Source organism: Zalophus californianus, chromosome 2 (genome assembly GCF_009762305.2).
Source record: "Zalophus californianus isolate mZalCal1 chromosome 2, mZalCal1.pri.v2, whole genome shotgun sequence".
NCBI classification, from domain to species: Eukaryota; Metazoa; Chordata; class Mammalia; order Carnivora; family Otariidae; genus Zalophus; species Zalophus californianus.
The window spans coordinates 56794512-56809961 of record NC_045596.1 but is presented as its reverse complement, the minus strand read 5'-3'; the positions used below and the strand labels follow the sequence as shown (position 1 = coordinate 56809961).

Sequence of the window (15450 nt, the reverse complement as noted above, 5' to 3'; positions counted from 1 at the left end):
CAACTTGTCCACAACCATCAATCCTGATCTATTCAAGTGAGGGTGTCCCTACTTGAATCATGCAAACAAATAAAACAAACAAATGAAATCTCTCCAGCAAAATGAGTTTTTAACAATCCTATTAAGAAAAAAATAGATTTTACTCATGTTAAAGTTTTAGCACTCTTTTAGGATTGCAATGTTGTATGTTCAAACAGTCATCCTGAAACTAATATTACGCTGTATGTTAACTAACTGGAATTTGAATAAAAACTTTTTTAAAAAGTAGTCATTGAGCATGCATAGTGCATTCCACAATTATTTAGCCAAAAAGTTTAACCCAAGAGTATAGCTGCATCTTACCTGTATACCCATGAAATATGTTGCCTAGAAATCTCCATTTGGAAAGCCAATAAAGACATCCAACTGCCATGTTTGGAGTGTATTCCTGCCTAGACATAGACTGGCTTCCAGATCCCTTCAACGTCACATGATTACACGAAGTATAAGACCTGGATTCAACTGATGTGTGGGAAATAAACTGTGGCTGAGAAAGTTCACTACCATTTGTAGTTTAATTAGCATATTGTTATTAAGCGCACTAGGTTCCACCATCTTTTTATGCTTGGGCAAACTTTGTTACATTTCTGAGCTCAGGTTTTTCATATGCAAACAAAAATAATGATATATACATTAGCAACATCACGGAGGCCAATGCCCGGTGTATAATAAGTGCTCAATTAACGGGAGATAGTAGTGCTGCCACCACTACTCTCACTGGTGGAATGACGTTTCCTTTGCTCAGCAACCTGAAGGGTGCTGGAAAATATCAAAGACAGAAACTGTGGCCTAATTTAATTCAACTTTAAATTCAAAATGTGATTTTTAAGATATCAGGTTCATAAATCTGAACAGATCTCCTTTTTGCCCTTTGTTATTTGTACCAAAACTAGGCTTGAGTAGATGGGGCACACTTAATCACTCTTGGCCGACATGAATTTTATTCCCGCCTTTTCTTTTGGGAAGACAAGGAAAGGAGTCCATGGTACTCACATCTCCTCTTCACCTTCCCTCCTTTTTCACATTTTCCTGTCCTTCCCTCTCCTTCTCTGTTTGTCTTTTGTGAAGACAGGACAGGACGTGGTCCCAGATCTATACCTACTCTCCTATCTGCTCTTAGACAAAGATGAGGCTGGGGAAAAAAAGGCTTTGCGAAGGTGTCCCTATCAAGGATCTCTGGGAAGACAACTACCCAGGTGGCAACAGCAAATCAGTTAAGGGCCCCTTAAGGACATCGCTTTTCCGCATGTGGTAAGGTATGGCACGGAGAATCATTCCATTCCTTTACTCCATCAGAGATGTTGGCTGTGGACTGCCAACTAATAAAACGTAAAAATATGTTTATTTCATGGTAACATCCTGTTATACATATATTATTTACTAACAGCTAACAACTGTCATTGCTCAGGCTATACTGATCAATCTTTATATCCTAACTGAAAATATTATACAGCCCACAAGTGACACCTCATTATGTATTATTTGGCATCTCTAAAATTGATAATGAAAGTAATATTGCTTTAAAAATAAAACTCCAAGAATGTTTTCATTTATGGAATAGTGGGAGAAAAAAAAATGAGAGGCACAAAAAATAACAGAGTACAAAATAATGGTGATAAATTGAGTCTCTGTCCTTGGTTTTAAATGTGAAAGGCATTAAATCTGCTCTTTTAAGTATTCCTCAATAGCTATTCCTTACAGTGGTATCTCACATTATGCTTCTTAAATACTTTTCACAAAAAGATCTCATCTACTCCTGGTTGAATGAATAGAATAAGACACTACTACCTTTATTTACAAATATAAAAAAATGAGGCTCAAGGATATTGTGTAAATTGCTCAAAATCACACTACTACTAAGTACTAGTCCAGGACTAGTATGAAGCCTTTAGAAAAGATGGCACCATGTCTCCAAGAAGAAGATTATAAAGTAGGCCTTTAATGTCAAAAACAAAATACTCACTTGTGTTATATCTCTTAAGCCTGACTCTTCATTGCCATAAACAGCAGAACAGACTAACGGATACTTGGGTAAAAAAAAGACTCTGGAAAAAAAAATGTGTTATTGTTTATTTAAAGATCTGAACATTATAAATCTGGAAGATCAGTCACCTGCCTAGGGAAGGGAAAGGAAATAAGAGTGGTATCTGATAGATGAATCAGAAATACTACTGTTATTAAGTTACTATTATTAAGGAATATTGAGGCACTTTTCTAGAAACTTTCCATGGACTGGTTCATTTAATCTGAGGCTGAGAAGAGCTTGATCATTCACTGGGTTCTGGCCAGGACATTCATCTGTGCTGTGCAAATGAATGCAGAATTAGAGCCCTGAACAAAACAGATGGATGTGTGCTGTTGGATTTGGGAGCGAGCTGATTGTATGCAAAAAGGCACCTGGGAAGAGGACTCTCATTTTAAGGTGATGTGAGCCTGAGAAACAAAATGTTGACTGACCCATCTCAGAACTGGAGAAAATGATGGCCTGCTTCAGAGGAACAGAACCTCTGAGGGAACTTAGAGAAATGCCTGCCTTACCCATTGATTCAGGGACCAGGTCTGAATTCAAGGGTACAGGGAAGGGGAAGCTACAAAGTAGAACAACCCAGCCAGAAACAATTGGGATAAACCAGAATCCAAAACCCAGACAAAAAGCGAAGAATTTCTAAAGGGACTGAGAAAGCTGCCAAACCTGGCGGTGGTCCCAGCCAGATCGACTGTGTGCCAATATCTAGGCAGCTTGATCTAACATCCAACCCAAATAGCTTGAATACGCCTCATCTCAAATCAGATGCAAAGCAACAAGAACCTAGCTAATCCCACTTACGTTTCAATGGGGCCGAGAATTACTATTAACAAAAAAGTTGATTTCTTTCCATTGTTTGTTCTATGTTGCTAACCACAGTAGGTAACAGCACAGAGGATACTTTTTTCAATATCTAAAGGTGCTGTGAGCTTCTGTCAGAAGAAGCAGTGTGAGAGCTAGTGGGAAAGCAGCATCCGACTTGGTAGGTAACAATGAAAAGAGAAATCCAGGGAGAAAGTAAGTGATGGCAACAAGTGGTGGGAGCAAAGAGATCACATTTCTCATATCCGACAGGGGGGGAGAAAAGTGGCAAACTGAAGATAAAACCCAGAGGCGCAATCAGGAACAAGCCCTAGATCCCTATCAATATAGAGGCCACCGTGCAGACAGGAAAAAACCATGGAGGAAACAGCATGAGGCGCAAGAGCCAGCCGCCCTGGCTCTGGAGCTACCACCTTGGCCCACTCCTCACCTGCCTGCTGGAGCAGCTTTAGTAAGTCTTGGATAGTCAGCGTGGTTTAGGGTTTCCCTGACAGCCATTTAGCAAAGAGTAAAATGAATGAGGGAGAAAGACTCTTCGTAAGGGCTGTGATGGGAAAGGGCTTCTTCCTCTCTCATATCCCCTTTGGTATTAGCTACCAATACCAAAGGGCAGAGGCAATAACTCAGCACTAAATCCATGAGTCTCTTCCCAATGAATAAGCTATAGAGCAAATATCATTCCAGAAACCATTCTTAACTCAATAGGAGACTTTTCCTCCCTAATTGTGATTTGTTTGATTACTATGTGCTAGTCACCATTTTAAACATTTTACATATTATTATCTCATTTAATTTTCATTATCTCTGTTTTACAGACATGGAACTAAGTACTAAATTACCTTTCTAACTTTTTATTGAAAAAAAAACTAAAGAAAAATGGGGTCATGAAATTGGATTGGGAAAAAAATGAAATTCATAGTCTAGGTTTAACTGGATAACCAAAGTCATGTCAGGAAAGGGCATATATATTCACAGACAATGGAGGGTAAGGAACAGGTTTCTATGACAGTCTAGGGGTAAAAAAAATGAAGAAGCCAGGGGAAAAAAAAGAGGGACAAATTGATAATGGCATTGCCCAAATTTCCACAAAAGTGGTGCAAGCTGAGTACTCAAATTAAGGTTCCTAGTTGCTTTTCGTCCTTGAATCAGGTCTCATTCGTCTCTTATAAACTTAGATACTACATATCAAAAGTATCCATTTAAATAGTAAGTGATGTTTTTTAAAAATCAGATCGTTCTACAAACCATGATTCTTTAAAACAGTTATCAGGTAACCTTGTCATAAACATCTTAGTAAATATTTTGAATACAATACCAATTAAGTATAAACTTTTCTTTCACTTTCTAATAAAGAGCAAATGAAATACATCTTACTTAATTTTCAAATGCCACCAAGGGCTGTTCCTAGACTTACTTGTTATTCTTTCATAGTAAACGACAATAATATAGATTATCTAAGCATCTCAAACCAAATTATTAAGTAGAACTATATGAAATTGCTGACAGTCAACTTTATTTTACCTATGAAATGGCAATTTCATATGGCCCAAGCTAAAAAATAGTAAGAAAAAGAGTGAGTGAAGGAAAATCTAACACCAGAGGAAATGAAAACCTAACACTAACTCCATAGAAATGCCTCAATTAATATATTGGGAAATTATAGCACTTGCCTAAAATTTAGTACCTGGCAGACATGTCCATCACAACTCACAGATGTCTCACACAAGTAGTAATTTCACAATAATTAAAATCTGGGAAGCTAGCCTGATTCTTTCCTGATTTATTATGAATAAAAACATTTTATTTATAAAAACACTAAATTATCTTGAACCCAAAGCTACATTGGGACCCTAAAATATGAGAGTTAATCTTTAGCTACGGAGAGACAGTGGTGGGCTGTTAGTGGGTATGCTGCTAAATGTTTGAGAAAACCAGCTCCAGGGAAAAAGCGCACGCGTGTGTGTGCTTGTGTGTGTATGTGTGTGTGTGTGTGTGTGTGTGTGTGTGTGTAGTAAGTTTTACTGATATAAAGGACAGGCAGCACACATACAAGTAATAATAAAATATATAATATTCTATTGTAAATCACATATAGTCGGTTGATTCTCATAGAATGCCTCGTTAGCTTTTGCCAAACTCTTTCAGCAATAGCCAACTTATGGTTCCAACTGGCGACCAAGCATAGTTGCAACATCCTTGTTGAACATTCATTATCATATATGTTAACAAGTAGGACAAAAGTGAAACAATGAAGAGATATGTCAGACTACACTCATTCCTCAATGATGTGGGTGACTCCTTTGCTAAACTGGATAATAGTTTTTGAATACCGGACAAGTATTTACAGGATTCTTTGTGCTCTTCACATTTTAAAAGCTGTTATGGACTGAAGGTTTGTATCTTCCCAATATTCATTCATATGTTGAAATCCTAACCCTCCCACCCAGTGTGATAGTAGGAGGTGGGGCCTTTGGGAGGAAATTAGCTCATGAGGACAGAGCCTTCATGAATGGGATTAACGCCCTTATGAAAAGAGAGAGGAGAAAGATGAAAGATTTCCCTCTGGCATGTGAAGACACACTGAAAAGGCAACCATCTACAAACCAGGAAGAGGCCCCTCGCCAAGAACCAAATCTGTGGCACCTTGATCTTGGACTTCCCAGCCTCCAGAGCTGTGAGACATAAATGCTTATTGTTTAAGGCACCCAGTCTATGGTAATTTGTTAAAAGCTCAAGCTGACTAGGCAATGGCCACAGACACTATACACTTCAATTTAATCTGCACTATTAGCATTTTCTCCATCACTTTTTAAAGCCTACAGACAAGTGACAAAACAGTGTAAATCAGGTCCTGATTTGAATTTGCTGATTTCTACAGTGTAAATGCTACCACCAAGGCTTAGGTCAAGCTACCAAAATGATGTCACTGAACACAGAGCTGGGAAGAGGTGACTACACACCATTTTGTAGTATTTTCACCATATATACACAACAGATGTTAACAACATGAAGAGTGTAAATTCCGGTACAATGAAATAAAATAAGTAGGAAATGATGAATTTTAAGTAATTACCTTTGTTTTTAATATCACTATTTAATGGTATGTGTACATAATTTAATTTTTAATGGTCGCTGTGTTGAAACAACTGGCTTGCAAAATTCCTGATTGGCTACTATGAGTGGATAGAAGTAGCTCCAGCATACCACTGGGAAATGAAAAAAAAAAAAAAATCCCAATTCCAAAGTATCTCCATAAATTTCAGCTATTAATTGCACTGTTGCTATCATAACTAAAGCAAACAATGTCTATTTTCTAGCCTATAACAGAAAACTAAAGTAACTGCAGTTTATCTAGATTGTACATGGAAATACAGTGTTGGAATCTAGCGCCAACAACAATAGATGTAAGATTCTCACTTATTAAAATAGTAGCCACAACTATGTAATTCTTTGTTTTAGAAATTTATTCTAACAACATTTCATGGTTGTTAAAGATATCGAATAATTAAATCCTAATATATAAAGCTAACTGTATAAACTTGCAAATAAGAAAATGTGCTTTTAGACAACCAAAAATTTGTCATCTGATAATTTATAATAACGCACCTTAGAGGTACATGAAAGTCATTACTATAGAATCTCTCAAAGTCAAATCTTGCCTCTGGATATTTAAAAGGAGTTAGGTAACACAAAGGCCAATAATAACATGTTTAAAAAGGCCTAATCATATTCCACACTTCAGGGTGTAAGCTGATCCACTGAAGAGCTGGAAAGGAACTGACTGTGCTCCCTATTTGCTTTCTGCCCAGTGTATATAACATTTCACAAGTGAAAGGTGAATGACAAAGGCAATTGCAACTTTGCTCTGAAGTACAAAGATCTACAGATAGGATAAAAGATTGAATGATGGATGATATCAACATATCAGTTGTATTCCATATCCAAATACTTTCTCCTAAAACACAAAATACTGGCCTCCAAGATCCATCTGTTCTTAATTTCTACTCTGCCTGCACTTCATGAAAAGGAAGCTCAGACCAGACCGTTGGAAGGCACCCTCATTCTGCCATATTCACTCCACTTCTCTTTGCAAATATAGCAATACTTGAAAACAATGCACTTTCTTGCTTCTTTAACAATAAGTACCAACTTCATGATAAAAAAAAATTAATCCCCAAATCATGGATTTTCATTTAATGAGGAAGAGGATAAGAAATAAAACATAAAAGAGAAGACTTTTGCGTTAGTTGCCATAATTTTAAAAAACAGGGCCGCTCTGTGACATCAGTTGTAACCCACTGTTCATCCCATATCATTTCCAGCCATTAGGCTCTTCCAAAAATACAATTGAAAAAAAGAAAGAAAGAAGCAAAAGACATATTCAAAAAATAAAACATTTCCAGACAGCAGCAATATGGCAGGTAATGATAGAACCATCAAACTGTAGTAGGAATATTCTAGATTCTTCTTTTTGTGAATGTTTTTTATATAAAGAGCACTTTTCTGTTTTATTTATTTATAACTTGTTTCGCATTTTAAAAAATTTATGGTAGCAGTTAAATCAATGTGTAAGTCATTCAATAAAACTGAACTTTTCATTTGGTTCTACTTAATGACTAGACACTCATTAAGATACTACAGTAATGGAATGGTTCAAAAAATATACCAGAGAAAGTCTGCTAACAGTAAGCTCTCTTCCCCCTAACCATTAGTTTTAATATTAAGTCAGAAAACTCAATTTCCAGAAATGGAGTGGCTAAGTTAGAATTCAGTTTATACAATTCATTTAATCCACCTTTCCCATGGCAAAATATTTTACCCTATTCTGAAAGTACAGATGAAGGCAATGAATTAGACGCTCCCTTATCTACTCATTTCTCTTAGTACTAAAAAAGACCAAGGTAGGAAGAGAGAGACCTGGTTCTACCAGCGCAATGTTCAGCAACACTTTCCATCATGCTTTCATTTTCCATACTTCCTCGAAATTAACTTCTCCCTTCTCAGATTATACACAGCCATGAAATGTATTTGAAACAAAGACAATGATATAAAAGATAGATACTTTACAAAAAACTCTACTAAATGCAACAGAGTATAAATAACACACAGTACCTTTCCTATTACTATATAATGGGGTTGTACTCCACCTTGAATAATTATTCTCACATCTAACCATCACTATCATATAACAAAAGAGCAGACTATTCTTTTTCTTTTTTTTTATAGGCCTAGACTTTATTAAGTAATAAATTTAATATTGAGCCTTACTTGGATAAATAATGATTTAGAGAGTAGACACCATCTCACATACCTAGCAAACACTTTATGATACTAGAATTCAGAGGATTGTTCATATCTCAGTCTATCCTCCTGATTCTGACACACCCCCAAGTCAAAAGCATGTTCTTTGATATACTCAAAAATCTACAAGTTTGATGACTCATCTGAAATTTTCAGTTGTTTCATAACAGTGATATTACCAAACCATCTCAGTCAATCAGACTAGATGTATATGGGAGCAAGCAAGGAATCTTGGCATCTGCAGCCTTAGTAACTGCTGAAATCTTTCCAACAGGACTGCAAACCTGCCCAACTGGATAAAAGTGTCATTAGGAAATGGCTGTGGCATATGAGCTTGAGGAAAGAAGAACTACAGAGAGGGGTAAAAACAACCAACGACGGGAGATGGAGGAAAGGTGAGTGAGAAAGGTAAGAGAGTGTGGCAGCTGTTCGGCCCTGCATTACCATTATCAGGGTTCGTAAACATCCTACTTGCACTGGAGACTGTCTTCCCAATGTCAGCCAGGGATCGAAGGTTAGATTTCTTGGTTTGATGCCGGTGCCTCCGGAGCAAAGTGTAGGTCACCTTATCCTTAAGGTCAGGTTTCAATAGGCCTGTCTCAATCTGATGGTCAACAATCATCTCTGGTACAAAAACAAAGCAAAACAAAAACAAAAAGCAAAATTCAGTCACAAGATCACAAAGTTAATTTTTTACCCCAACTTTATGGACACCATCCTCAAACTTACTATCAACATAGTATTTCCCAAATTTCCAAGTTCCCTCTTTGTATGAAGGGTAAAGATACAGGACACAGAGATTCTGGTGTTAATGAGAGAGTTATAAATATTCCACTATGAATTTTATGTTTGGAGAGGAAGAATCATCTTGTCCTTTTTTTTCAGTCCCAGTTAATAGTGAATTCACATTAATCACATTCTTCTATGAGTAACACAGTAAGTCAGTAATTTACATTTTTTCAATTAAGCAAAAAAAAAAAAAGATTAAAAAATTTCATGTATTCTATCATAGAAAGTGTGCCAGAACTATAAATGATATAAAAAAAACAACTGGAAGAGAATATGCAGAATTTAATGTAGTAACAATACTGATTTTTAGATCTATTTTCCCAAATTCTTCTGTAATGATATATTTTCCTTAAAATAGAGGACAAAGGAAAGGAAAACAATACTGTTCCCCATATCAGGTTATTTGAACACCAATTAATCCAGTGAAAGAAAGACTAAACTACAAAACTATGCCTTCATCTTTTCTAAAAAGGGAGGCTATTCTTCTTATTTGGATCCAACAAAAGCCTTTTCAATATATTCCATTAATCATTTTAAAATATAAACTGACCAGAATTTAATATAAAATTTTAGTCTTACTACAAAAAAGTTATAATTTCTATTAGTTCTTGTTTTTAGAATGGCTTTAATTGGAAAAGATAACTGTGTTTCACAGAAATTGCTCAATGGGTGGCTCTGCTAAAGAACAAGTTTTACTCTAAAAGAAGAAATCCTCTTTCTGACGAGTCAGCATGTCAACAGTATGGCATACATGTAGCCTGGTGCATCCTTCTCTAATGTCACATGACAGGTCGACATTTCCTCTGTCCAGAATAGGGATCTGGCCGAATCATCACAGAACCTACACAAGATATGCAGTGACAGGACATTACCTCATTCATTGTATGCAGGTGGAGCTCTTGTCCCCAGCATGGAACCAGAACAATGAGTGGATCCCATGCCTACCTTTTCAGGTGTATGAGTGCATCTAGCACACCTCAACATTCTCCTCTTGGGTAAAGTTCCCAGTATACAAAAGTGGAGATGAGAGGGGCACCTGCGTAGCTCAGTCGGTTAAGCATCCGACTCTTGATTTCAGCTCAGGTCATGGTCTCACGGTCCTGGGACGAAGCCCTACGTCAGGCTCCATGCTCCTCAGCAGGGCATCTGCTTGAGATTCTCACCCTCTCTCGCTGCCCCTCCCCCTGCTCATGTGCGCGCTCTTTCTCTCAAATAAATCTTTTTTTTAAAAAGTGGAGATGAGAACAAAAGCTCTTCTCTTGTAAAAGTCTGATGAGAAAAGTGATGGGAACTGGTAGGTTAATAACATCTCCTAAGAGAAGTTACAGATGTTCCAGGGGCTCTGCTGGGGCATAACTACCTCCCGGAAGACCATCTTAATAGGAAGCACCCGAAGAACTGGCCTGACAGCCTATAGCCAGACACTGACAACTTACACAGTATACAAGCAGCTACTTGGAAGCCAAGAGGAGGCTGAATCCAGGATTTTCCATCACACATCTTACACAGAGGCCATAAATGTCACATAACACTGGGCCACTTCGTGGGGAGCTTGGGCAAGGCAGGGAGAGTTTCTCCCATAGGAATGTTTTGGTTTGAGAGTGGCCTTTAGCTCTGAGTGTTTTTAACTGCACAAACCCTTCTCAGTGAAACGCTCAGAACTGATCCTGTAATTACAGTTAAACCTCTGTTCCATAGTTAAATAATTAGGTGCTACTCCTGTCCTTTTCCTTGAAGTCTTGCTCAGTGTGGAAGGTCCATTTTACAGAAGAACCATAAAAATAAACAAACAGCCCCAGCGTACCCGCGGCACATGTTATCAAGCTCCTACTCTAATTCCAGGGCTGTGGATTCAAGTGTTCCTTATCTACCCTTCCTGGCAGGCCCGCCCTCTATGCTTGCCTTCCCTTGTAATCTCAGACCTATCCGCACATAGGCCCTTTGCTCCTAATGCCTGGAAATCACCAGTTAGAACAGGTTAAGACATCTGTGTGGCTTATGCCCTTCATTAAGTTTCCATAAAACGGCCCACATTACAGCGATTTTTTTTAAGCATGAACTACAAAACCTTTCAAGGAAAGTGGGGGCAGTAACATTTTACAGCTACACTGAAATTAAGCCTTCAGTGTTCAAAATCCCACAAACACTACCAATTGAGAGAGAACGTGCCAACTGTAGAGAGCAGAACCAAAAGAAACCTCAGGAAACACCAAGTTTGCAACCTCTTGTTGTGCAGGTCGGAAGAGAGGGCAAAAGACAAAAAAGTTTACTTGCCCTCAGCTATAGCCTAACTAGAGACACAACCCCCCAAGTAGAACCCGGTTTTCTGACTCACAGTTTACATCTTTTTCCATATCACAAAGTATTTTTCTTTATGGAAAAAAGTAAGCTCTAGACAAAAAAAAAAAAAAAAAAAATTGACATATCCAGAGCTTCTGCAAACCAACAGAATGGTGTTCATGCAACAAAAAGATGGCCAAAAGTGACAAGCATTTTTAAAAGAAATACAAGGCCCAAGAAAGATTAAACTTCAGGACTAACAAAAGCAATTTAAACAAGTTTATATAAATATCAACAATTATGAGATTTTTGTAAATCTATGAAAGTAGCAAAATGTAAACGAGCAACCCAGAGTGATGTGAAGGGGGGTGCCATAGGGAACCCCATATCCTGACGATTACGTTAATAACTAGTACAACCTTTCCTGAAGGCCACTAGGCAAATAACATAAACAAAACCCTTTAATATGTTCAAATTCTTTGGATATTTCACCATTAGAAATCTATACTAAAAAAGTAAACAATTTCACAAAAGTCTAACAAAAATGTTCACTTCTATTCTTTAAAATAAAAACTTGAAGGCAACTTAAATGCCCAATAATAGATTACTAAATATTTTGCAGCCATCAAAATGTTTACATTTTGCATTTAATCACATGGAAAGAAATTCACATTAAGTTTTTAAATTAAAAAGGGCAGATTAAAGTGTTATAGTATGATACCATTTATAAAATAAATTTCACATGTGTAAACAGATGTACAGAAAAACTGCTGGGAGGGTAGCCGTGAATGGTGGGATTTTGATTTTTGTGTGTTGTATTTTTCTGGATTATTTGGAAATGAACATTAGTTCTATGATAAAAAATAAATACATTGCCATTTTGAAAATATAAAAGGTGTTAAAAGCAAGAAACAACATGACTAACACATCTGCCAACATGCACAGCTCAGGAATGCCTTTAAATATAAAAATGAGAACTCCAAAAACAGAGCTACATTTTCCTAATCCATTTCCCATCATAATAAAATACTGAAATGGCTTATCATTTTTTTTAACTTAGGAGGGCAGGAAAATTCTCATGTACTTGCCTGCATTTGTGAATGTCACTCTTTAACTGTAGGATTATAATGATGATAGTAATAATCAAGCTATTAAAATAATCCATGAAAATGTTGTTTTATCCTTTAATTACTTTCAAGACAAATTTTTTTATTAGCATTCAAAAGGGCTTCTCCATGAAGAAAACAAGGAGGTGTCCTGATGAGAACCAGAATGAGGCTGAATGCTGTATGTAAGTGTGAGAAGTAGCACCTGCTTAAGCAGTCACGTGGTGACAGCTCCGCACCTGCAGAGAGAGGCTGCCTCCCAGACAGGCCACCGAGAAGGAGGAGCAGGTGCACTGCAACGGAAGATAAAAACCATGCTATTGTTTGTTTGTATAATCACTATTATTTCTTTTTCTTCCCTTTTGTAGAGATAAAAAATGCAGGGGAGGGGGAGATGCACCTTAGAGATTTAGCTGTACATAATTCTCAACTCTGAATTACCGGCATGATGCAGAACAAAGCGACCACTTGACCCTCTGCTAGAAAAGGATTTTTTCATAACCAAATAAGTAACGACAATAATTCTTCAAGTTACTGTGCCATCTTCTGTCATTTAAAAGGAAATTAGGGCTTTTTATCCTTCATGTGTTTTAACCCTCTATAAGGCTTTGATTATTTTGAGGATTTTTAAATATTTTTTTTCAGACAGTTACACTCTTTCAAACATGTTCTCTCCACTCCTGCAAATCTGATCCCTTTCCTTCCTCTTTCCCTCCCTCCCTCCATCAGTCCCTTCCTTCCTTCTTTCCTTCCTTCCTTCCTTCCTCCCTCCCTCCCTCCCTTCCTTCCGTTCTAATGTGTGTTATTTGCCTCTGAATTGTTTTTCTGTATTATCAGCTCCAGAATGAGTGATGGTACTTCAAAGTGACCTGGTGGTGTCTAATTTTAAAATATAATGGCAATTTTTAGAAGAGATGGTGGTTAGAGAAAAACTCCACAACTGATAATAAAAAGTAATGGAAAATAAAAGTGAGAACTTAACATGCTTAATGAACCTTTCTTAAATCTAGTGAATACCAGAACCTCTTTCTTTGGCCATTGGCTAACAAGGCTCCAATATAATGTGGGATTCTGTCTTCTAGTGCATGGAAAAGATCAGTCAATTGCTGATGAACAGAAGCTCCTTGAGATGACTCCTGCTGGTACTAAAGACCCCAAAGACAGTTTTACAGAAAAACCCAAGTCCTACCTTCTTAATACTGGAACCTTTCTAGTGACCCTTAAACCACAACACATATTCTCCCCCGAGGTTGCCTATATCTTGCCCAGTCACGAGTTTAACTTCCATTTTACCCAGCATTCATGAATTCTGACTTATTTTTTCAACTTGTCTAATTTCAGACATTTTCGCTCCAGATTAGTTCTTAAAGTCTAAACACACACAAATTGCAATTCTCACTCAAAAACTGGACGGATTTTTGCTAACCATGATATTTTTTTGAGTAACGATCTCCTTTGCAGTAAAATAAATCACCCAGAAAACCATCACTTCTGTTTGCTTCTTTGTAGATAGGATCATCTTCCCTGGGCACAAGAATATATCCAAATACCCATTTTCAGCCTCACTTGCCTTGTCAAATATGAAAAATTCTACATAGAGATTATTTCCTACATTATCTTCTAACTACGTGGATGCGGATTTGTAACTTACCCATTTACAAAGTGACAGATTTGCAAACCTAATTCCAGGGCCTAGAACAATGTCTGGTACATTGCAGAAGCTCATGCACCACTGTTGAATAAATGCATGAACTAATTAATTCTGTCCACCCAGTTTCTTCACATTAGCCCTACCCCCTTCTCTACTTGTACCTCAAGCACCTCGAGTTTATGAAAAGTGTAGGACTTCTTTGCAAATGGAACTAACAAACTCTCTGAAGAAGAATCAGTTACATATACAACAGGAAGATGTATGCCTTATTTGGAAACTAATCTTTTCTTCCAAAACAAATGCTAGCTCTTTCCCACTGTCTATGAAACACATACACACACACATACACACACACACACACACACACACACACACACACACAGAAGCCACAGACAAGCCTTTTGGCTCCAGATATTCAAAGAAATGTTGTAGTAAGTCTGAAATCACACAAGAATTTTACACTGGTCACTTTCGATGGGGCCACAATCCACATCCTCTTCCCCATAACCCCAAATGAGGCACCCTGCAGGCCCCTTGGGAAAGTGTAGTCATCCATATAGGTCCAGTGGTCATCTAGCTAATGAATTTTCCTAGGAATGCCACACAGAGCCCCTGCATTTCTTTTTGAGAAAAACATGATCTTCAGCACACCTGGCTCTGACTGGTAATAAGGCAGTTTAGTCCAGGCTTTTGTTAGAAGATGAAAACAATGACTACTGTTTGGGAGGTAGTAATGTGTGCCCCAGATGTTCAACATGGTGAGTTAACATTCACTACACAACACTAATTGCAAAAGAGAGTAATGCAGCCCGGTACCATGAGGTTCTGGGACTTGGTGGTGGTGGTATAACTGATACTCAGCACCAATGTGACATGACTCAGTCACTAGCCCATAAGGTTCTGCTGGCTCCTTGCCCCACACAAACTTTCTTCCATACAGTTAAAGGATCCTGACTTCCACCTACAAAAGCAGCCCCAACCCACCAACTAGACGATTTTTCCTCTTACATAGGATTTAAGCCCTATTTTACAGATGATAAAACTGAGGCCCAGAGAAGCTCAGTGCAAGGTCCAAAGTCGGAGTTCTCGAAATCTAGTCTCCAGACCTCCAGTTCAGTATAACCAAGGATGGGAGAGGAAGTCTCTACTCAAAATATTAACCTTATCCTTATAAGGTTAGGAGGTGAATGCCAGTCTGTACATAAACATTGTGATCCCAATAAAAAAATAACACGAAAAAGTAAAAGAAGAGAGAGAAGACCAAGAAATAAAAACTGGATGGAAGCATGCCAAAATGTTAACAACGGCTATGGAGGTATGATGGATGCTTTTTTTCATTTTCTTCTCAATATTTGTCTATACTTTCCAAATCTTCTGCAATAACCCTTACTTGTCTTATAATATAAAAAAAAGAGTGAAAATAAATGTTATAGAAT

General features: G+C 37.5%; 1 protein-coding gene across 8 annotated transcripts in view; it reads right to left on the bottom strand.

Moving 5' to 3' along the window:
- SLC4A4 (solute carrier family 4 member 4) overlaps window positions 1–15450 on the bottom strand; it is a 340863-nt gene that overhangs the window by 179681 nt on the left and 145732 nt on the right. For 7 of the 8 annotated variants that reach the window (XM_027598149.2, XM_027598150.1, XM_027598153.2 and 4 more), the window contains one exon: window positions 8633–8812. In XM_027598149.2, coding sequence (XP_027453950.1) covers window positions 8633–8812 — 180 coding nt within the window. The remainder of the gene's footprint in view (window positions 1–8632; window positions 8813–15450) is intronic. The other variant, XM_027598148.2, reaches the window with a different exon arrangement.